General features: G+C 33.1%; 3 protein-coding genes across 3 annotated transcripts in view; 2 read left to right on the forward strand and 1 right to left on the reverse strand.

The window, feature by feature from the left end:
- Mondo (MLX interacting protein mondo) overlaps nt 1-11,984 on the forward strand; it is a 50,255-nt gene extending 38,271 nt beyond the window's left edge. The window contains 7 exon segments of the mRNA XM_074171025.1: nt 1,591-1,829; nt 3,646-3,999; nt 5,191-5,430; nt 6,549-6,676; nt 6,734-6,857; nt 9,059-9,188; nt 9,256-11,984. Coding sequence (XP_074027126.1) covers nt 1,591-1,829; nt 3,646-3,999; nt 5,191-5,430; nt 6,549-6,676; nt 6,734-6,857; nt 9,059-9,188; nt 9,256-9,374 — 1,334 coding nt within the window. The 3' untranslated portion in view covers nt 9,375-11,984.
- Nucleotides 11,985-14,595: 2,611 nt separating this feature from the next.
- Nucleotides 14,596-19,125, reverse strand: LOC111509110 (ceramide phosphoethanolamine synthase). The gene is made up of 3 exons (XM_023164804.2): nt 18,357-19,125; nt 17,996-18,288; nt 14,596-15,843 (listed from the first exon to the last, which is right to left on the reverse strand). Exons 1-3 carry the CDS (start codon nt 18,977-18,979, stop codon nt 15,419-15,421), a joined length of 1,341 nt encoding a protein of 446 aa, XP_023020572.1. The 5' UTR covers nt 18,980-19,125; the 3' UTR covers nt 14,596-15,418.
- A 2,518-nt stretch (nt 19,126-21,643) lies between these two features.
- Nucleotides 21,644-22,736, forward strand: Bet3 (Blocked early in transport 3). The gene is made up of 3 exons (XM_023164800.2): nt 21,644-21,834; nt 21,907-22,317; nt 22,501-22,736. Exons 1-3 carry the CDS (start codon nt 21,796-21,798, stop codon nt 22,585-22,587), a joined length of 537 nt encoding a protein of 178 aa, XP_023020568.2. The 5' UTR covers nt 21,644-21,795; the 3' UTR covers nt 22,588-22,736.
- Nucleotides 22,737-24,024: the final 1,288 nt, after the last annotated feature.

Genomic DNA, 24,024 nt, shown 5'->3' on the forward strand with positions numbered 1-24,024 from the left:
GTAAATTGAGTGACACAAATAAGGAATCCTGACATCCGTCAGTGCTCACAGGATTTGGTGTCTGGAGATGAATAGAAAATATTGATTCAAAGTTTATTGTCATTCTGTATGAACCAAGATACAGTAACGGATTTTTAAAAAGTTGTTAGTGAAAGTAACTTTCAAATCTTCTTCAACAAATGTTCGGTAAACGAAAGACGAAATGTTTGAAAACGAAAAGTCGGGGTTGTATGAAATAAGCTGTGAGGACTGAGATAAAAAATATATTGGTCAGACTAAGCGAATCATTGAAACTTGTTTCAAAGAAGTTGCACATATTCGATTTCTAAGACTAGAAAAATCTAGTATGAGAACTATGAACAGTGGCGAAGGTCTCATTCCAAACAGACAATTGTTTTTGTTTCTATGAAACACTCTATAAGAATTAGCGGGAACTGTCATGAAAAAAACTCTACCTGAAAACATTGATGTGTATCGGAAAGTGAAAGTGTACTGTGTTGGATATGTAGGAATGTAGGCTTTCACTGCTGGCGTCAAAGTTTTAGTTGGTTTCCGGGTTTTTTGCAGTGGTCTACTTTGGTTATAATCTCTAAACGTATCGACTGAAACTGCGGCAGTCATCTTCAGTGGCGTTTTAGAGTTAGGAATTAGTTCTCAAAGTAAATACCGTTATCCTCACAGCATTCTGGTCGGCGTTTATCGTAGAGAGTTGTTGTGAAATCCTCGTGGATTATTTAGAAAAACACCACACAGTTTATGTGACGGGGCATTTTTGGATTGAAGAATTATACTGAAGTCGTTTATTCTGCCCTATTCTTCAACCTTTTTCAGATTCTCTATGTGGTCACTCTTTATATCCAAACTGTTGTCACTTATAATTTATCAAAAGTCAGAAAATCAAATGAATTTATTTGTCCTCCGAGCATATCACAGTTTCATCACGGGTGATTGAAATGGTTGTTATTGTTAGAAATCCCTAAAACTAACTGATAATGAAAACTGAATAAGAGACTTAAAGACTCTCGATAAACTCACAGTTTATGTTTTTTTGTGTGATCCTACAAATAAACGATGAATTGATAATTAAGCGAGAATCGTGGTATTACTTATCTGTAAATGAAAACAAAACTCATATCAGTCTCATTAACGATACTAGACCGTCGAAAGATAGAAGTGCATGAAAATTGTTCGAACTTATTATTGAATTTCAAGTTGCCTAACAACATCGTTATGTACATTTCAAAGTCAGTTATTTTTTGCATATTGAAACTCAGTGAGTTATATCAGTCGGTCAAATCAGTTTTCTGATATATCTAGAATGTACATTCATTATCCACTTTTCAAATATCATTAATATTGCTTTTGAGGCGTGATTCATTTTTAAATGACAATTTAAGTTAAAAATTCAAAGTGTTGTTTTACATAATGAATGTTACTATCCAAAAATATTATAATAGACTGTTAAATGATCCGTGAGTAATCTAAAATGTTTGTTTGATCTTTTTTTTAATTTCATTTGTCACCTCACATTTTATATTCATTTATTGAGTGTAAATATGAAGCACGATTTTTATTTACTAAAAATAACAGATACATCACATGCAAACCAATCTCAGGCGAGCCAGCAGCAGCAGGTACAGGAACTACAACATCAAGTGCAAGATATTCAGCATTACAAGTTGGTGACTCTTCAGCAACCTGATCAGAAGCAAAGTTATAAGTTCTCCATGGTGACCACTCCGACCGTAAAGTTCACAACATCGCAGGTACACCAACAAATGATGCAATCTTATCCTTCCTTCTCTCAGTATAGTAGTGTTCCTTCAGCTGTAAGTCTTTGGTTCTCAATTAATATTTCTTTCGATGGAATCGTCCCGCTTCTGATTTTTGTTGTAACCTTAACTCAAACGCATGCTTTTGTTTCATTTTCCTTTGCTATTTTGTTGTTTATTTATTTTCTACTAATCCTTTTGACCGATATAACAATGGAAAAATATAATTGAAAGAAGTCATTATATTGTTGCGACATTTATCATCCTTGAAAGAGCATTTGAAACAATGGATCGAAAATATTCTACTTGAAAATTTTAGTATTATGGGATACCAGGGATTTTTTTATGGGATTTAAAGTTACTTATTTAACAGAAGACAATAAACTACATTTGAACAACAATTGTCAGATGAACTTATAATTGAGAGTGACATACCCCATGGTAGTGTGTTAGATCCATTGCTTTTCATTATTTATCTAAATGATATTAACTACATTTCTGGATCACACTGTATACATCTTTTTGCAGGTGATAGATTGGTTTATTATAAACATGAAAATTTGGATCAGGCAATTGTTGAAATGAATAGGCCTTGAATAGCATTGAAACTAATTTTTTCAACAATAAACTTAACAACTTATTTAACAACAAACTCAAACTAAATGTCAGTAAAAGAAAAAGTATGATTTTGACATCATCTTATAAGTATGATCAAATTGTTTGGACAAATGCTGTTATGAAAATTAATAATGTTGACATTGAAATTGTGTAAAAATAAAATAGGGCAATTGTAAAAGTTTCAAAATCAAGGTATGCAATTAATATTGGGTTGTAGTTGTCACACAGCAATTAAAACTGGTTTTCAGTTGAAGAACATAAATTGTTTATGACTACGAGCTTTATATTTAAGCTGCATAAAGGATTGCTACCCAATTGCTTATTGAGAAATAATGAAGTTCATGATTACGATACGAGAAGAAATAACAATTTTTACATTAATAATACTAATACTAAATTTAGAATGAATGGTATATTTTATAAAGGCTTAAACACATTTAATAAACAACCACAATTTGTAAAAGAATCTAAATGATGACTTAAACTGGTTTAAAGAAGTATATTAGTGACAGTTCATTATGATATTTGGTATTTTTTTCTTTGGTGTTTTTTTAATGTGATCTAACCTAACAAACTATAGATATGTATATATATTTTGTTTTCCTTCAAATGTACTTTAGAATGTTGATTTTATTTACATGATAATGTAAAATATTTATAAATTTGTAATTTTTTTGTATATTAGGTTTGTCTACTGAATAAAAAATAAATGGATCTTACAATACAATAGGGTGATAACTTCACGTAACAATTCCGGGAAAGTAGTTGTTTTCGGCAGGTATTTACCAGAACATACGGTGTAGGTAGTTGGGAGAGATGAATATTTCAAAATTTTATTTCGAAATATTTATTTTCTAGTACGTATGCATCTCTCTTCGATACAATCTTCTGAGATGGTTTTATCTCGCATAAATGTCTGTCGGATATAAATCAATATCCAGCGTGGTATTAGCCGGAGAAGTAGTTGTTTTCCGACAGGCATTTAACAGAACCCACAGTATAGGTAGTTGGGAGAGATGAATATTTTGAAATTTTATTTCAAAATATTTATTTTCTAGTATTTCATAGTAATTTCGTTAAAAATTAGTTACAGTCATCGCATGAGTTGTCTAAACTTGCGTCCAAAATAGCTTTTGCACAGTTCTAATTTGTGAGGAAAGTAACTTCATCAGATTCTAATTTTGCATACTAACCACTTTGGGTGTTGAAACCATGACGGTTGAATTGAATAGAATTGACTCGACTTTTGTTTTAGCAAAATGATGTCAAACCCGAACCTCGACGTAGAGGCGCCCCACGAGGCAGGGGGAGATCCAGATCGAACACGAGGGAACCGATTAAAAGACCGCCTCTCATATCAGCCGTTAGTGATCCTTCGTTAATAACCCCCCAAAACAGTCTCATGCTAACGCAGTTACTAACAGACACCACTACCGCCACTCTGTATGCTCAAAGTCGCGGTTTAGGACAAAGTACGCAAGACTCGAATAAGGTGCAAATCAAGACGGAACCGAATACCGTTCCTGTATTGTCTCAATCGTCTGCCTCGGCACTAATAATTCCTGCTCATGTTAGTATCCACTCACCTCAGTCTTCCACCCCAGATTCGGTAAGTACAAGAATTCGACAATGAAACTGCCAGATTCAGTTGAAAATAGGTTTCTTGCATGTCACATTATTTTTGCTCAGATGCCTGTAAAGTTTTTCTATTCATTACAACGATGTATTCGACTGTTTTTTCCAAACAAGTTCAACAACACTCGTTGTCATTGAAGAGAAATAAAGATTATTATCATTATAATAATAATAATAGCCTTTATTACCCAACAGTTAAAAATCATTTACAGGGTTAACTAAGTATGTTGAAAAATTAATATAGGTCCTCATGATTACAAAGTTACAATTTGAGAAAATGAATACCAAAATTATAATATAATGAAATGAAATTACAAAAGAAAAACTATATCAGAAAATTAAAAATTCTCCATGAAATACTGAGATACAGTGTCAACAATATATTCTAGGGAATCAAAATTGATATCACAGAAATTCGAAATTAAATTGAAATTATTGCAAATGCTAAAGATAGATGATTTGAGGTACAAATTGGTTCTGGCCAGTCGGCTGTAAAAAGTTTTTGTTCTTCTAGTTCTAAAATGAGGCACACAGAAATTTATAAGAGATAACACATCCGTAGCATCCACATTGTTGTGCAGTAATTTATACACGAAAATTATTCCACAAAGTTTTCTGTATAATTCAAGACTTCCAATATTGAATGTTACGGTAAGAGATTCATATGGAATACCTCTATCGGGATAGATACCATAAGATTTGAATTAAATAAATTTCAGAAAACGACGTTATACTTTTTCAATTGATGTATTATAGCAGTTGTAGAATGGAGACCATAGAACAGAGCCATATTCTAATTTTGACCTTACGTAGGCTACATAAAGAGTAAATAGTGCAGATATGTTTGAAAAAGATCTACAATTGCGAACTATGAAGCCATAAACTCTCAATGCTGCACTTACTTTCGATCTAATGTGGATACAAATATCTAAAAAGTGCAAAGCACTTTTCACACTTGGCAACATGCCAGCACCATAGTTCTTTAGAGACTTGTTACGTCTCCACAGTAGAATACATTTGTGATTGTATGTAAATTTCTACTTTTTCTATCACTTTTTAAAGATGTCTTTGAAAACTATTTTGTATATATAAGGTAATTAAGTATAAAGAGTTTATTTTTCCCCAGAAATAAAATCTTTACATGTGGCCTATTCATTCCTTGCAGATTCATCTGACATCGTACAGCAACTCGAGCAGCCCTATCACGGATCCTCTTTCTCAGAACATCCATTCACCTACATCATCACAAAGTTCGGTAGGCTCTCCTTGTGCCGAATCTTCTTCTCAACGCGATAGGCGGGTGGTGCATATACATGCAGAACAGAAGAGGAGGTTCAATATCAAAAACGGTTTCGATACGCTACACTCTCTTATTCCACAGCTCAATCAGAACCCTAACGCTAAGGTAAGTGAAGTAAGGAGTTGAGATTTGTGTGAAAGGATGGTCTATTCGTACTCTTGAAAGTTTGTCAAAGGAAAGTTTTTTCAAAAGACTTATTTTCATCCAGATATTGTCTTGTCATTAGAAGCTACAAGGTTTGAGTTCAATGTTTTATGTCCATCCCATAGACAGCAGGATTGTTCTATGTACGACAGCTGGGTTTTAAAGTGTTTCTGATTTTATATTATTACTCTTTATTAGCAAATAATGCTCTTCATAGTACAGTTTTCATCTAGTTTTTCATATGAGGTCTGTTGAAAAAATAAGGTGAATGTAAAAATATTAGGTTAGGTTAGGTCTAAAGTGAGCGGGTCTATTCGACCCTTCACCGCAACCCGCATGGGTTTATTGTGGCTCACACCTATTCACACTCGGCTAAATAAACCCAGCTTCTTAACGAAGCCAATTAGTTTGTATGGTGAGTGGTCTTTCAGGTCAAATGGTAAGAGTTCTGCCGAACTAAGTAAAATGAAAAATATTGTTTCTTTACCTGGAATTTGCAACACTCTGTCAAATCATTCGATAGGGTAAGGAATTTTGAAAGTATGTCAAAGTCGAATCCTCTTTTCTTGACACTTTGTTTTTTGGTTTATTTCGATATCTTAATTTTTATTAAAGATACACATTTTTGAAGAAAACACTAATAATTTACACTCAGCAATTTAATTTGACACATGAAATCAAACATAATGATAAATTAGGAAACTGATTTTAATACTGGTTATTACTACCTTTAGTTTGGATGACAGAATTCACTCTTTTTGGCATGCTTTCCACTAAAATGCTTTTATTAAAGTTCCAGGTGCAGGTACCAGACCTCGAATTCGTATCTCGAGCATATCCCAGAAGTGTTCGGTAGGATTCAGATCTGGTCTGTGCGGTGGACATTCCATATGAGAGATGTTAGCATTATTTCAGTAATTTTTGACTATCAGAGCTATCCTTTCTCACATTATGTGTTTTATTGAGAAATTTGTTGATGACACATGCATTATCTTAACGTTCCTACTGTATTATTTGAATGTTAAATTTTTAAAATATTATAGACATTTACTTCCAGCTAATAAAACAATTCCTTACAGTCGAGTAAGGCAGCTTTGCTCCAAAAAGGGGCAGATTATATAATACAGCTGAGGGCTGAAAGGAATCAGCTCAAAGAAGAAATGGATTCGTTGCGTCAGCAGATAGAAACTCTGAATACATCTATAAGGTAATGACTTCACTTTGGTTGTCGTTAGTAGAGCATTGGGAGTTTTTCTCTTTTCAGTAATTGTCAATCCTTGTTACCAGCTACGGGCGCTCCAGTTTCCAGGAACAGGGACAGCAAAATGCAGGAAATGTTTGATGAGTATGTGAGAAATCGAACTATGGACAACTGGAAATTTTGGATTGTATCCTTTTATAGATATTGATATTCAGTAGGAAAATGGAACAAAAATAATTTCACAGCTGGAGATAACTGTCAAATATCCAGTGACGGCTCGTGCATTGGAGAACAGGAAAGGCTAAAGTCATAAAGACTAAATACAAACAGAAAAGCCCGCCGGAGGCGCGAAAATTTTTTGGGGTACCGCACTTATTTATAGCAAAATACGTAATATTTGCATAAATGCAAACAAAAATTGTGTATTGCCGAAAGTTATACGTATAAAACTGACCATTAAAAAAACAAAGACAAGGAAAAAGGGTTGTCTTTGAGTTATTTAATACAAATGAACTCTTCTCAGTCAATAAATATTAATACTGTTCTTTTCTAATATAACAGTTTTGTTAGAAATTGCTACAAATATTTTATAAGCACAAGTACTTAATTATGGTCATCTTTGACATATCTAAAAATGATTGAAAGTTGTGGTGTTCAGGTAATATAGGTAGTTTCATCAATTTCCCATGCAAAAAAAATCTGTTCAAAAAATCTGTTTAAAATCTGTTTTTCCGTTAACCAGCTGTCGCACCCCTACGAACGACAACCCTCAGAAGTCGAAACTTGTGCGAGCTAAGGATTAACGAGGTCTTACCTTTTAACGTGTGATTCCTAACACGGGTTGGACGATAGCAAGTGAAGATCGATCGTTCAGACTAGGGCTTGAACCACCGACCAACACGGCAGTCAATTCGAGTGAGTGAACAAAGCACCCACGCCGAACCGCTTGGCTACCGACTGACCTAAAAAGAAACACTTTCAATATCCTCGCTTATATTTTTCTTAATAATATATGCTACACTGTCTATAAGCTCATTTTGGATGGTTTTTGAGGTGCCCAAATGAACGCTATTGTTTAAAAAAGTGCTAAATTGGGAATCATATTTTCCCCATAACATTAAAAGTTCCCTGTAATTGAGGCGATTAATCGAATCTTCGGTTTCATCGTGTCCGCGAAAAGCTAATTCTGGGGAACCCAAATAAATCATAATATCGATAAGTCTTTTTATATTCGACCGATTTTCCCTAACCTGATTATTAAAAAAAAAATCATGGCCTCTTTTTGAGCTGTATCTAAAGCTGTTTCTATATTTTGTTTGCTAAACAATTTTAATTTACAAGACGAAAATATATGCTTCTTAAATTTAAAATGTCTTTCTGTAGAACAAAGTGAATTTTTTGAATCGGAGTATCCTATTTCAGACCACGTTTGGTATTCGGTTTGAACGGAAAATAAAACACAGGGCCAACAAAAAAGTTTTTCTAGTTTAATAAAGCCGGTTAACCAATCGCATTTATCGTACCAACTAATATTAAATCCTCGATTTTGTCGATTATCTGACGCTTTAATTGAAATCAAATTTTGTTGAGGCCTTCCCAGAGTTTTAAAAATGTAAGATTTATTATCATAAGATAAAGACTTAAAATTATTTGTCAGCAACCAATCGACTATATCGTCAGATTTTTTCATTTCGTCCAACTTATCCATAATAAATGAAAAAAAAAACTTACCGAAAAGTGAAAACCTGAAAACACCTTGAAATTGAAAGAAAACATTTTAGAAACACATTAAAAATATTACCAAAAAGCACTGCTACAATACAATACTGCCTGTTTTATACACAAATAACAAATATTATCAAGAAACAGTAAAACGATTTACCGAAATATTTTTCAATCCCAGCCGTACACTAACGGAGACCAACTGGAGGCTAGCCTCCTCTAACGCTATAATCTCTGAAACTAAAAGTACAAATCGGGACATATGTCGCTGGTTGGATCGGCCTCGCGAAGCTTGTTTTTTTAAACGGTCGGAGGCTTGGCTCCCTTGCAACTACATTTATAATTTCGGGTTGATGGATTATTCATTCATGGGCGGTGCGTTTGAGGTTTGTTTATGCAGGATACAGTGTGCCGCTGCAAATATGCAAATATCTTTGACACAGCTTCGAAGTTAACTTTATTGACATGAGAAAGGTTCAGGATCGGCACAGGTAGATAATCAACCTTTGGGTGTTGCTTATTTATCGTTGAAAAATATTGGATTGGTTTTTTTGGGGGAAGTGTTCCACAAGCCTTTTTAGCTTCCTACTAGCTCAGTAAATTTTTTTTTATGAATTATAGATATTAATTTTAGTCACATACCTATTTTCTTTAATAATTACACAGTTCAGCCTGATGTTCAAGCCATTGTTGAATTCGTTCAGTAGTTTCGTATCTAGTTCCAGTTTGGATGATTTATATTCTTCCACAATGCTTTGGGTGGAGCAGCATTGTACTCTTGGAGATCTCAGACCTGGTAAGTTATCAATTAGCATACGATTTTGGGAAAAACATTATGTTAATTAAATAATACATTTTTTCAGTTGTCCTCAATTCCTTGAGGTATCTATGCACGAAAACGGAAATTTTATCCGAACCCGAGAAATTACCAGAAGAAGCCCGACAAATCGTAATTCAGTCTAATCAGAGTCAGAAAAACTAGTTTTAGGATTTAGGTACTACCGACTAATACATCTTGCTCATGAACTTCCTGTGAGAAAAGTGATACTGAGTGCAAATTTTATTATTTTAATCTGTTAGGTTTGCCAATTTTATAATCGAAACTTTTATATTTTATTTTTGTACGTTACATTCTTAAAGAAAATGTCATAGCACAGTTCAATGCAAGAATGTTGTTTAAAACTTTACTAATACTGATGCGATTACAGACTACGTTAGGTGTGAGTTTATGGATATATCTCGCTTGTATATTTGGGAATTACTGTCATAAGGTTTTTGGTAAGAGGAAAATTATACAGATTAGCCATGGCGAGCTTCGTAGTCAGAAAGGAACTAAGAAAAATATCGCAGTTATATCAATATTCACCAATCTTTATTGAGTGTTGATTTGTAAATTTTCAGCTAGTTTTCCAATGATTTTCCAATAATTTCTTTTAATAATTGAGTGAAATTGGCCTATACTTGAAAATCTATTTAAAACTTGTTATAAAATGTATTTTGATGTTCACTATAAAAGGTTTACAAAACTGCGACACATGTTTTGCTATACAATAGCTTCTTTAAACAAATCTTGCTTGAGGAAGTTATTGTCAAGCGAAACACTTGTCCCGGTTTGGTAAACCTTTTATAGTGGAAATCAAAATTTCAATGGTTATTTTTGTCCAAGATACAAAATTAATGAGTCATCAGTAAAAACAAAATGACTTGCTGAAATTACTGCACACTGTGAGTTTTGAATATAAATGAGAAATACGTTCATAATTTCTGTCTTACCATTTCACTTCGTCACAATTGCAACTCACCTTCAGAACTTGATGGCATAATTGTGATAAAAAGAAAATGTGTGTGTCAGTGGATGATATGTGATGTTTTCATTTACTTGAGAGTCCAAGGATAATGTTGAAGGGGATATTTTTGCTACTTTCTCAGAGATATAAACATTCATTGATATAAATATGTTTTTATTTACTTGAGAGTCCAAGGATAATGTTGAAGGGGATATTTTTGCTACTTTCTCAGAGATATAAACATTCATTGATATTTATTTTTTGGTGGCCTAGGTATAATCAGTCAGAAATTTATTCACATTCATCGGCGTACTAACGTGTTCACTTGCAGGTTGTTGAGTATTTCTATTCCAGCAGAAAATTCTCAGAAGAAACAAAACTTTCAACAAAACTGAACATCCTGATTTAACTTTCATCAAACCCAAATGAAGAATTTCAACAACTACAAATTGCCTTATAAAGTACTGTTCCCAGGTGGAGAGGACTGGATCTTCTGGGAGGATGGATTAAAAACACCTTCCGGTTTTGGTGCAGGTGTTTTCAGTCGCAGACCCAGGACAGAGATATCAACCTGTCTAGGAATCTATGCGACTGTATTTCAAGCGGAAATTTACGCTATTCAATTGTGTGTGGAAAAATTGGAAGAATCCAACCTCATACACAAGTCAAGCGACGTTGGAAGCTCTTGGCTCCTACTGAGCAACGTCTAAATTGGTAGCATGAGGCTTCTGACTCCCTTGCAAAGGAGGGTTTTGCAAGCAGCTTCTTTGGACCAGAACCTGTCATTTGCATCGCTTTAGGCCTTGCCAAACAACACCTGGATGTCAAGAATATTTATGGACTTCTGGCAGAATCTTTCAGGATTGGCTCACTCCCAGGCATTTATTCACCCTTGAAGCTTGATACCAAATAGTTGTTGGACTACAGTAGGGATGAACTACGATGTCTAACAGGCCTTCTTACAGGTCACTGTCATTTGAATCATCACATGCAGAGACTCGGACTGTTGGAAGACAGTGTGTGTCGCCTCTGTTTGGAAAATGATGGAACAGCAGAGCACATACTTTGTGCCTACCCCGCTGGGTACCGAATATGGTTTTTAGAGTTCGGCAGAGCCGTACTCTTACTCTCACACATGTTGCTGCTATACAATAGCTTCCTCAAACAGGACTGCTATAAGATAGCAGCTGCTATTGTATAGCAGATATGTAATAACAGCTGTTATTGTGTATCAGTCCTGTTTGATGAATCTATTGTATACCAAAACACATATCATAGTTTTGTAAATATTCCGTAGTGAAAATCATAAACTATATTAAAAAGTTCTTGGTTGTCAAATTGTTTCATTATCAATCAATTAAGTATTCGTTGATGAGTGAAGATTTTCACTTCGTATTTATTAAGTCCGGTGAAGGCTATGGCTTGATCATTAATGAAGTTTTCAATTAAAAAAAATTAAAATATGTATGGAAATTATGAACTGACAATTATAATGTAAAAAGAGTGATGAAATAATGAAATTTTTATCAACTTTTCTGGGGATTTTCCACAATTTAAAATATAAAAATTGTAATGGAGAATTTTATATACGTATAGAAAGGGCACCCTTTTTTGTTTACCCCCTACGAGTTACTGCATAAAGTCGAAGTATTTTTCACAGTTACAGACTTATCATAGTGAACTAAAAAATTTGCCCTTTCTACACCTCTATAAAGTTCTCCATTACACTTTTAATTTTTATCATATTGTGGAAGGTGAAATTTCCCAGAAAAGCTTGTTGAAAAACTCTGCAAAAATGACTTTTGTTCAGTATTTGAGATGAAAGAAAAATAGAAAAAACAAATTAATAGCTTTTGAGCTGATTCAAATGAGAATAAATATGTACATGTACTAGTTCTACTAGGGATATAAATACAAACTTTTCAAAATATAGGTATCTAAAGAAGAGTAGCTAAAATATAATGAAACAATTTTATATCGATGAGTTGAGCAGGGATAAGTTTTATCCCAAATTAGAAAAAAAAGCAATTGAGAATGAATTCTTTGAAAACCACTCATGTGTATGTATGTGTTCTGTGTAATTTGTTTTAAATTAAGCTAAAAATATTCATGTAACAAATAACTGTTTTGTGAATATTGGGATGAACAGAGTAATTGGTATTAGAGGAAGTCTTAATAATCGTAACAATTTTGATAGATCTGAGGTCAATGTTTTTTATTATTGCGAAATACTTTGTTCAATTTTGTAGAGAATAGCAACTTCATATGCATCAACTGACACCTGATGTTTGAGACAATCATTTTAGGTAGGTGGTAAGTTACCAAAATAACAAGAATGTAATGAGGATCCCAGAAAATCGTTAAGGAACTACCAGTGATGAATTTTCCAAGTTACAATTTATATAACTCTAAAATGAATTCAACTCTACATCAGAAATTCTTTCTGGTAATTTTATACATCTGTTCACATCTCTCTAGAATGATTTTGTTTCGAATTTTTCGTTTTTATTAACCTTGAATATCACAAAAGGCAATAGTAGTTCTAAACACTTCCAAATTATTCAATTAAGTCAAAAATTATATATATTTCATAATGATTCTTCGTCTGATTACCTAAATTTGTTTGTTTTGTAAGAAATTGATACTAAAATGACTAATGAAGTACAATTACTTTTTAATGAATTTATGTTCTGTGTAAAATGTATATTTTAGTATAATTTTTGTAGTGCCTTAATTATGAATGTGATAATTTTAAGGTATATTGAACATGAAATGTTTCATAGAGGGTACTTACATATTAGTTTTATAGTAAAAATGTTATATTTCAAAGTTAAATGTTATGTTTATTTTTATGTAAATTCGATTTGAATACACCTTATTTGTTAAAAAATGCTGTCATTTATTTTCCTTTAGGTGAAGTAATAACATGTTGAGATATGAAAATGATGTGCCAACTAAAATAATTGGAAATTATTCAGATTGTCGAATAAGATACAAACAAATTTTAGATTTGTTTAATGATATTTTTGTATGTATTCATGAAGAAATATACAAAATTTTGTGATTTGTTCGTATTTAGTTATGTTTTGTTTTTTTTCCTGCTGTAAATATTATATTTCTTGGGAAAATAAATCGCCACTATAGAAAATTTCTTCAAAAGGTAGATAACGGATCACAACAATATAATAATAATAATAAAGAATAGATGGGGTCTATTCAAAAAATAAGGTGAATGTTCACATTTCGCAAGCTACATACATTTAGTCAACGAGTTTGTTAATTTTTTATGTTGGTACATTCGTCTCGAGTATATGTTTACAGTTTCAACAGTTGAGCATGTTTAGTTTGCTGGTGGAAATTAGAAGTGTTTGTGAATCAAAGAATTTGCATCAAATTTTGTGTAAAAAATTTAATTAGGTGCTCAAAAACACTTGAATTGTTAACAGTGACATACGGTGATTGTGCCCTGAGTCAGAAAAATGTTTACAAGTGGTACAAGCTTGTGACAGAAGGTCCAGAAGATGTGAATGACGACGCTCGCTCTGAATGCCCCAGCACATCAATAACTGATGAAAATGTTGAGAAAGTGAAGAGAATTGTTATGGACAATCGTCGAATCACTATTAGAGAAGTTGCTGAGCAAATTAATGCCCATTTCGTCATTCCCAAGGCTTATTCCGATAATAAGATGATTAATGTAATAAAACATAACACAACTTCCATTGAAATATATGATTGCTTTTTAAATTTGGTTTACTGTGAGCCATGTGGTTCTGATTCAGTTTTAAAAAAATGAAAATTCGGGGATATATAAAATAAGCTGGAGGACTGCGACAAAAAATATATCGGTCAAATTAGGCGAGCCATTGAAACTGTATACAAAGAACATGTAGCATATATTCAATTTTGAACACCAGAAAAATCTAGGGCCGCTTAATACTACTTAGAGAACGGCTATAGAATGAAGAAAAACTGTCTGGAATTGTTGAATGACTAGATTTTTGGATGCTTTTGAAAGACTGGAAATGGCAAAGCGTTGCATGAGAACTATGAACAGTGACAAAGGTACCATTTTAAACAGGTCATTGCACTCCATTTCATGAACCACTCTGTTAAAATTGATTGAAACTTTTTCAAGAAGTTTTCCCTAAATTTTCTACCTGAAATCATTGATTTGATGTGTATCGCCAAATGTACCATGTTATATCTAAATAGAGACCATTTTAGATTTAGGAATCAGCTTTCCTCATCCCCTGAAGACACCAACTTGATTGGCGAAAAGTGTGTCGAGAAGAGTGTTGCAGTTCTATCTTTCTGTGATATAGTGTTTTTTAATTCAATAATAGCGAACGTCTTGAGCCCATATAGTAATTTTTATCTTATTTTTTTCATTGGGTTTTGGAATAAAACAATTGCTATAAACCACTGGTATAATAAATTATTATTTACAAATATAAATTAAAAATGTGTTCATAACATTTCATTCTCATAATAAATATATAATTTATTTCCTATTTACATAATTGAAAACTGCCTTCAACAATACTACTATTAACTATTAAATATATATGGTCCCTATCCAAAAAGTTTTACAAAGATTGTTCATTTTTGGAAGCCAACAATAAAGGGAAGAGAAGCAATAAGTCTTTGGTAATGCCACTTTTGGATTTATATTCGAATAATACTAATAATGGTAGCAAGAAGTGAAACTGAAATGTGATAATTTATTATGAGTGTTGTGCTACTGATTTCTGAATACATTAAAAAAAGTTTTGTGAATTTGTAACATTTCTTCTTTTTGTTAAGATTACTCAGTTTAAACAGAGGTCTGATTATACACAAAAGGAAAAGACATAATCGACACCCAAACAAGTGATATTTGTGAAGAAATATTTCAAGCTAGCACTATATTTTTGATGTCCTGACTTGGATAATGTATTTGATCTATGACATAAGTAGCAATCATTGAAACATTTCCCACCAAGCGATGTACAGTTTACAATCTGCCATAATGAATTCATGGCAGAAGAAACTTGGAAATCCCATAAAAATATAAAGAAATTAGGAAAGTTACTCACGATTACAGCCTCTGTCGTTATGCATTAGAAAAAAACAAACTACAACTGGTAACAACTTAATTTCCAGTACTTTTGAAAATATAAACTTTGAGCAACAGACAGCATACAAAATCAGTACTTGGAATAACACCATCAGAAGTTCAACAAGACATATCTGAACACTACTTGTTTTTTGAGTTTTCCACAATAGTTCTACTGACAGATTCTATCACCTGATTTGTAGCAGTACTACTCTTTGCTGCAAAATTCAGATATGTACGAAGATCATTCATTAAACTTCTGAGACAAGAGCATACACTGGCTGCAATCTCGCTTGGAGTTTCGTATTCGTTGGGTACTATTCCTTCGACGCTGGACTCGAAGTAAGAAAACAGAGGAAACCATACTCTCGTTCGAGTCGAGTCCCTCTGCATGAGCGCCTGATTGTTGGAAAGGGTATGATAGTAGAGAAACAAACGACTGCTGATGTAGAAAGCTACGAAGACGTCTATCGAGTAGTGTTCATGTGCTGCAAGAATGAAGAATATTCCGAACATGTTCATCATCCAAGAGAGCGTATGTAAGTAATAGATATGTCTAGGAGTATCTGAAACAGAAATTTGTGTTTTACAAATAATTAATACACTTGATTTTCCAAAGAATTTATCTGGTTGACAAAATTTATATGAGTAAAGAGGAACACAATGAAATTAATAGAATATAATAGAACAGGTTTAATTTTCAAAAATATAAAAACACAATAACAGACACAGTCATCAATGTAATTCAGTTTGAAGAAAACAATGTCAACAAAAGGTAGTACTTCAACGAATATAAAATTATTCATACAATTAAAATCTTTCACATTTGAGTTGAGTAGCAATAAAATAAAAAATAGCAATTCCAATGTCTTAGAATTCTTCAATAAATCTTTTTACTGAAAATAAGATCCTTAATGAAATCTATGTATTCCAATCCAATATTATGGATTGTAATATTTTTAATTATTCAGATAACCATAAAATTTTACCAGATATTTCATATAACTCGGGAATAAGAGGTCTCACCAATTATTTCAAAATAGAAATCAATATGTAGTGATGATTAATTGTAATTTTTTTTAAACAATTGCAACTTTTGGTGTCCCACAAGGTTCGGTTTCGGCCCCAATTTTCTGTTTGCTCTATGTTGATAATAATAAAAATCTAGGTTTGATGGATGATCAGTTTTCATTTGCAGATCATCTTGCACTGTTTTATTCAGAAAAAAATGTAAATTCACTAAAAATAATTATAAATAATGACACAAGCAAAAAAATATGAATAATATAAAACGGAACCAAGCTGAAAAACATAAATATTTACTGCTTGTCAAATCTAGGAAACGACTTCAAAGTCTCAGCTTAGGACCTCCCCTAAGATGGGTGATCGATAGGAGACTGTGTGAGAGACAGAAATGGAATTCTCAAGTCTCTTTCTAGTTTTGACAAGCTATGGGTCTAATAATTGATAAAGATTTGAATTTAGAAAGTCTTATATGTAAATGAAATTAAAGAATTGATTGTACCTCTGGTGGAAGCAATCAGAAGAATACATTTTTTAGATACTCGTACACAAATTCTAATTTATATGGCTCATATTCTCTCTCAAATAAGATATCCCATTATAATTTGGTCATCCTGCACTAAAAGGCAAACAATATAATTTATCTTTTGATGAATAAAGCTATAAAGGTAATATTTAGTAAACAATGAGATACTCCACCTTTGGAATTATACAAAATGACTAATAATATGACTTTGAATTGTTTGATTCTCTTTGAAAAAGCTAAATTCATATATAGATTGTCTAAAAATATCCTGAAAAGTACTATTCAATTATTGAAAAATTGTAAATTGCATGATTATGGTACAAAAAGTTCTAGTAATTTGGATCTTGATGTTCATATTTTTCCAAAAACATAAAAAAAAAATTCAGTTCAATGATGATCATGAAATTAAAACTATTTTATGTATTTTATGCATTTCAAAGTTATGTATATGTATATATCAGTCATAGTTGGTACATTATTTGTTTTAAACTTGCCCCTACTTGACTCTCTGAAGGATGCTACCCCCCCAGAATATTATACCGAATGGCATCAAAGGATGGAAATTAGGGAAATTGTTCACTTCATTCCATTGTCTATATTGGTTTTCGTAACTCTAAATGAATACATTTTTGATAATTTATTCCAATTTTTTCATCCGCAAAATTCACTAAATGAATTTTATCCTAGCCATTTATACTACTGTCTTGTATTTATTCTGTGACATTTTTTGATCACTTTTTGTTTGCGGTATGAGATAAACGACTTTTCAACAAGTGAACACTTGGGAGAATAAAGCAAATTTATTAAAATCATTGATATGTTCCATAGGGTTGACATGGATCAATTATATTTCAATTTTGTTTGACTTTATTTTCCTCTTTCAATTTTTAGTCATGTTATCATGTTCGATGACAAGTCTGACAATTTTTATTTATGAAATACTGGAGTGAAAAAGTTTTTTATTAAAAGCTAGTGGGGTTGATTTTACCTTTTGATTGTTTGTAACATAATACAAAAAAAAGAAGAATTGGATTGCAGAAAATGTCAGAATTGCCTCCAATTTGATATCATTTTTATAAAGTTAACAAAACTATTTCCATATATTAACTGCCACTAGTCTTTTCTCTCTCTACATATATCTATTCATAACAGAAATTAGTGATACTTACATTCTGTGATGAAAAAATTGAACATGGTTAAGGCAACTGTATGTCCGCTAAACATGTAATCTCCGCAAGTGCGAACGCCTTGAATGGACATGCCAGCCCCTCTCCATATTACATAAGCCTGCGAAAACTTTTTTGCCAAATCAGCAAAAGCTGAGTTTCCTTGCGTAGGATAATTTCTAGGGTGGCACTGGAGATGAGTGCCAGGAACACTTAGTGATGTAATGAGCATTGTAACACATCGTAAGAGAAAGACAGTACCAGAGAGAGCAAAGAATCGTCTGAGTAGAATAAATCTGAAAAACATTCAATTCGATTATACAAATAATGATAGTTATATAACAAATTATTTTCAGATGCTCACCTGTGTTTATGGAAGAGAAGTACTATTAGCCACATTGTAAACATGAAAGTACCAGTGACTTCACACATATCAAAAGCCCATGCTATGTGTGGTACATTGTCTAAAAAAATATCAGGCAGTGGGGGATACTTTTTCATATCTGGTACTCTATCGTGTACAATGACCATAACAAAAGCTGTTATCCACGTAACTCCTACAACATATAAAAAACTAAGAAATGCTTTCCTCTTTTCTGCAGGATACCGCGGTCTGCCATCTTCCGAAATAGGAGGCGAAATTCTTTCCGATTCACAGATTTCACTCTCCACTTTGCTGTATTGGGCATGCGAGGTGTATAAATTTGCACTTTGAGTGTCTATGATTCCAAGTTCTGCAAGAGTATTCTGATTTTCTCTTTGTAATATTTTGCACAGTATATAAAGACATTTTCTGTCTTTCAAATTGAGTTTGCAGATAGGTTCTGTTGTGAAATCACTCTCGTTTAAAACAAGCAAACATTTACCATCCAATCTATTATCATCACAAAGAATTTTTATCGAGTTTTCATCAAAACCTTCTTTTCTTAAACACACTTTTGTGTCTTCTGTCGTCCAGCTCATTACCAACGATGTTTCAGGAGCCATACTTGAACAATGCAGTTTTGTTTCGACTTAGGGCGAAAGTTCACTGATTACACATATTAGTCACAAAGAATCAAGACTTTTCACATAGTTCATGTAAACAATCATCAGATACAAAGTAAGGTTTCATGTATTAACTATTAACCTATCATTTTTCTTCTTCTTTTTGTTTTGTTTGAAAATTCCTTTGTGGCAACAGCGTAGTGGAAATAAAATCGCGAAGTGAGATAACAAACAACAAAGTTTGTATAAGAACATATGCTATCGCGGCCAGAGTCATGACCAAAGAGAACAAAATCCGATCTGGCAGGCCGTGGTCGAATGGAACTTGAATACCAAACGTTTTGCTTGGTACTCGGCATGCATCATCAGTGAATTGCGCGTTGACTGCATGGCCAAGTCTCTGCAACGACTGATTGATTCAGTCTGAATAAGGTGATGACACTGGAGTAGGAACTTGTTCAGTAAAAGACCTACTTCAAAGCTGCAGAGATCACTTCATTTCTGATGCAACCCATATAAGACGAAGCAAGGAGTCAAATCATCTAAAGGAACAATTCAGGAGTCTTCAATAAAATTGAAGACCTTGGGTTATCAAAGCACTTGACTATCGCTTTCCTCAGGTCGAGTGGGCTGGAGTAAAAACTAAGGGGTTCATCATAGACTGCCAGGATAGTGTTTCTGACACATAGTCTACCATAACCGCGTGATGGGTACAGAGGTAGAAAGTATACACCATAAGCGGTCTCATCCCACTGACGTTACATAATGTGACTCTACTGAGTATAAGTATATTTTACCATCTTTGTCATTCCTAACTTTATTATTGAAACATGCACCGGCGTTGCTTTTTGCTACGAGAGGTGCCGAACTGAAAGCCTCAGACAGATTCAAGCTGAAAAGTCTGATGTGGTCCTCATCGACCATCAATGTAGAACGATATTCGTCATGGAGTTTTTCGCTCTAGGTGAAGCGAATATCTAAGAGAGATTGAAAAATAGATGAAGTATAAGAATGACGCCTTTCACTGCCAAAACAAAATGAAAGAAATCTCAGCCAGTCAAATGAAGAAGGATGTGCTTCTTGGTTCACTGCGTCTTTTCAGGGAACACGATTCTCAAACCCTTTTTAGGTACAAAGACAATAACAAATCATCTTTATTTATAACTGGCGCAGTTTAGCTTCCACTACTCTTCCACTTGAATAACTCTTCCTGTGGATAGTAATATAAACAATTCCCATCACCAGTTTTCTTGATTTGTATAAAATTGTTATCATCTATAATTTTTATACGAGAGTTGTAGAAGTTAGTGAATAAAAAGTTGAGCCTCATGAGATATCTTTTTTCAAGTTAAAGAACATAGATTATTGGCTCAGACTGAGCAATATAAGTTATTCAAAAAGCCTGAAGCAATAATAGCGGAAGGTAAGAAATATTCACTAACAACAACAAATAACAACTATCAAGCGGTGAATTGGCTTAGCGGTAGTGCGCTTGATTCATGCTTGAAAGGTCATGAATATGATCCCAATCTCAACCAGATATTATTCTCAAGAGAATTCACCAGACTGCGAATAGTCATGCTGCTTCCTTGTGGCTCTGGAAGTTATTAACATTGACTATCCAGAACATGTACCTAATGATGAAGTAGTCGATACCCTTGACACCCAATAAAACAAAAAGCAACTTTCAGTTGTGTGAGCATAAAATCAATCTATTTTTATTAAAATAGGAACTGTGGGATGTAGTTTCCAAAGAAAAGCAAACCGACATTCAAGAAGAGGACCGAGAAAGGCAAGATTATAAAGCTGGAGCTATACTCACCCCCCCCCGCACAGAAAACAAAAATAATGTAACAATTTAAAAACGAATGGTGAAAAAACAAAACAAAACGAACAATTTCCTTTGATGAAATTGTAAATGATTTTCATCATGACCGTGATTTGCAAGATACTCTTTTATGATAGTTGACACACAACAACAATACTATGAATGCGAAAAGTACATTGCTCGTCGCCCATTTTACATGTATTCCGAAATAGATTGAGGGATGACTCCTTATGTACTTGTACCTAAATAAGATTAGTAAAACATACAATTTCTGATTGACCACATTGAATTTCGTGTAGGTATGTATATTCTGAACTCCTTGAAAATATGCGCACTTCGGACTTCAACTATAACAGTGCTGATAAATCTCTATAAAAACAATATCGAAATGGAATGAAACTCCGATATAATTTTCTCAAGAAATTAAAAGTACAAAGACAAAAAACGAAATAAAACAAATAATACTAAAAATGTTTCTGTGATTATCATCATTTCGCACCTGGAACTTTTACTATTTATTATATACGAGGTATCATATCGGATTTGTGATAATGCTCATTCGATGCTCGATAAGAAGAGTTTTTACCAAAAGCACAACCAAAAAATAACAGAATCCTTCAGAGAGTATGAAAATAACAATGAAAATTGACAAAGTCCTAATAGAAGAAATAAGTTGTATAATTCAAACTTTGGCAAGAGCAAATCAGATGACCCTTGGTCAAAACTGAAGGAAAGGAAATTATTATATATTTCTGAAGATCATGGATAATGACTCACGAGTCGATCCCAAAAAATCCAAATGAGAAGAAGAAATTTACAGTTAACGTCAAAACATAGACGTTATATAGTAGGTGGTTTGTGTTATGTACATTAATGTCTATGCGTCAAAAGAAGTTATTCAGTTTTTGAATTGATTATTGGTATCAACAATAAATAAAATAGTAGGATTATTGATCGTCCTTCAACTCTTCATATTGAATATTTAAAAATGTCTCGGTCCACAACAAGATTTGATACTAAGAAAGTGGTGTGTATATTGGCTATAGTGGTTTCCTAAATTTTCAGGGCCCCCCTGATTCTGGCTTGATTTTTTTTGCAGAACTCTGAGCTTGTGACACTGACCTACGGAGCGTTGGTGGCTCAAATGATCAAGGATCTAGATAATACTGATGATGTCAGTAAACAACTTGAAAGACTAGGATATAATATGGGTATCAGACTCATAGAAGACTTTCTGGCAAAAACTGGATCTGGCAGATGCTTAGATTTGAAAGAAACTGCAGATAAAATCCAGACAGCATTCAAAATGTATTTAGGAGTACAGCCAAATGTAACCAATTGGAGTTCATCTGGAGATGAGTTTTCCTTCATGTTAGATTCCAATCCTCTAACAGAATTAGTTGAGCTACCTGATGATCTCAAGGGGCTGAAATATTGTAATATCATTTGTGGGGCCATAAGAGGGGCATTAGAAATGGTCCAGCTCGATGTTCAAAGTTGGATAGTGCAAGTAGGTAGATTGTTCTCATATTGAGTTCTACTGTGCTTTAGTTAAGGTTGAAGTCTAATTCATCAGAAGAACAATCAGTAGAGATTTTTCTAAGCTATTTGTCCAGTAAAAAAACTTCATTTCTTACAATTTTAAAAGTATGAAAAATTTATTTTAGTTTGACAAATTTTATTACATTTTAAGGATCAACTAAAAGGGGATCAAAGCACAGAAGTTCGAGTAAAATTCATTAGAAGACTAGAAGATGCAATGCCAGCAGGAGAAGACTAATTTTGTAACATCAGTAAAGTATTTATTGCATGAGACATATTTATATCTGAGGTATGAATATTGTGATATTCCATTTTTGTTTCACCTATTTTTATTCAGCTGTTTATAAGCCTACAAATTATTGAAATATATACATGTTTTGGTGTAAATGTGTTCTTTTTTTATTCTAATATTTCATTAGAAATAACCCTTTATTCAGAATGAAAAAAATGTTACTGCAGTAACATTAGTTACAAATAAAAGTGGCAAAAAACAGAAAGTTTCAATTCTCTTTTCTTCATTATGATTTCCTACCATGTAGTAACTGCTACATCCATCAATTTATTTATATAATTATATTTATAGGCATCTATATAGAGATTTATACACAATTTAATTTTGATTGCATTAAAACAAACAAGACAAAATACAAATATCAAAAAGAGCCTAATTCCCAAACAAAAATTAGTGAGAAGGGTGCGTTTGTTTCTGTGTGCACAGATGTTCAATATTGGGTTCTAGCTTGGTTGAATACAATCTTAAGTCATCTTCAACATTTAATTTATTTCTGTATTTATTTTTGAGATAAGTTAAACTTGAGAATCCTTTTTCACATAAATACGTGGTGCAAAACCCAACAAGAAATTTAATAGCAGTGTGAGACAGTTCTTTGTGCTCCTTTCCAACCCAGATCCAAAAATCTAACAATGTAATACCATAATATTTCTTTTTCAATGTGGGATTACACGAGATTTCAATAAGCTGCTACTTTTCAATAGTCGTTATTGTTTAAACACGATTGAGTAACCATGAATTTACAGGCAACACTGACTACTGCAGAAACACTGCTTTGGTGGTATTTACTACTTAGGAAGGAATTTCCTTTTGACGTTCCATTCCCCCACCTTTTCGCCCTCACTTCTCAATGCGCACCTGCTCTTCACTTTTTACACTATTCACAAACTACTTAGAGTAAGTGGTTTGTGACACTATTGAGACTTGAACTCTGCGCTCCTGTATCCCGCTCACAATCAAAAATAATTGTTCTTTTGGTTTTCGTATTCATTTCATTTCATTAATTTATTTTATTTTAATTCAGTCATCATTAAAATGGAAAACAAAAATTGGAGTAGAAACGATAGGGAAGTAATAAAACATATGTTGGAGGTTTATCAAAGTTTTACTTTGTTAAGGGACACGCCCACCTTGCGTATAGGTACCTTGGATTTTAGAGTTTTTTCCTCTATTAAAATTTATGATTTGTGGCTAGCCGCGTACCCCCAAGGGGTATGCGTACCCCAGTTTGGGAACCACTGTAAGTAAACGTTTAATTTAACTATGAAGATTTTCTTTTTTTGTTCTAACAGAAAAATAATATACAAAAAATATACTGGAAAACCGGACAACTTTCTACTTACTTGTGACGCACTGTTTGGAACGTTTTGTGTAGACACGTGT

This window comes from Leptinotarsa decemlineata, unplaced genomic scaffold (assembly GCF_025532065.1).
Source record: "Leptinotarsa decemlineata unplaced genomic scaffold, Ldec_3_MD MMD2_tig00000008_RagTag_RagTag, whole genome shotgun sequence".
NCBI lineage: Eukaryota > Metazoa > Arthropoda > Insecta > Coleoptera > Chrysomelidae > Leptinotarsa > Leptinotarsa decemlineata.

Bases quoted from the DNA above. Each gene is read 5' to 3' on its own strand.
- LOC111509110 (XM_023164804.2), bottom strand. From the start codon at position 18,979: ATGGCTCCTGAAACATCGTTGGTAATGAGCTGGACGACAGAAGACACA. The intron at 18,289-18,356 runs GTGAGCATCTGA...AATGTTTTTCAG, and splicing joins CTTCTCTTCCATAAACACAG to ATTTATTCTACTCAGACGAT. The intron at 15,844-17,995 runs GTAAGTATCACT...TTTCTGTTTCAG, and splicing joins CAATTTTTTCATCACAGAAT to ATACTCCTAGACATATCTAT.
- Bet3 (XM_023164800.2), top strand. From the start codon at position 21,796: ATGTCTCGGTCCACAACAAGATTTGATACTAAGAAAGTG. The intron at 21,835-21,906 runs GTGTGTATATTG...TTTTTTTTGCAG, and splicing joins GATTTGATACTAAGAAAGTG to AACTCTGAGCTTGTGACACT. The intron at 22,318-22,500 runs GTAGGTAGATTG...TTACATTTTAAG, and splicing joins TTCAAAGTTGGATAGTGCAA to GATCAACTAAAAGGGGATCA.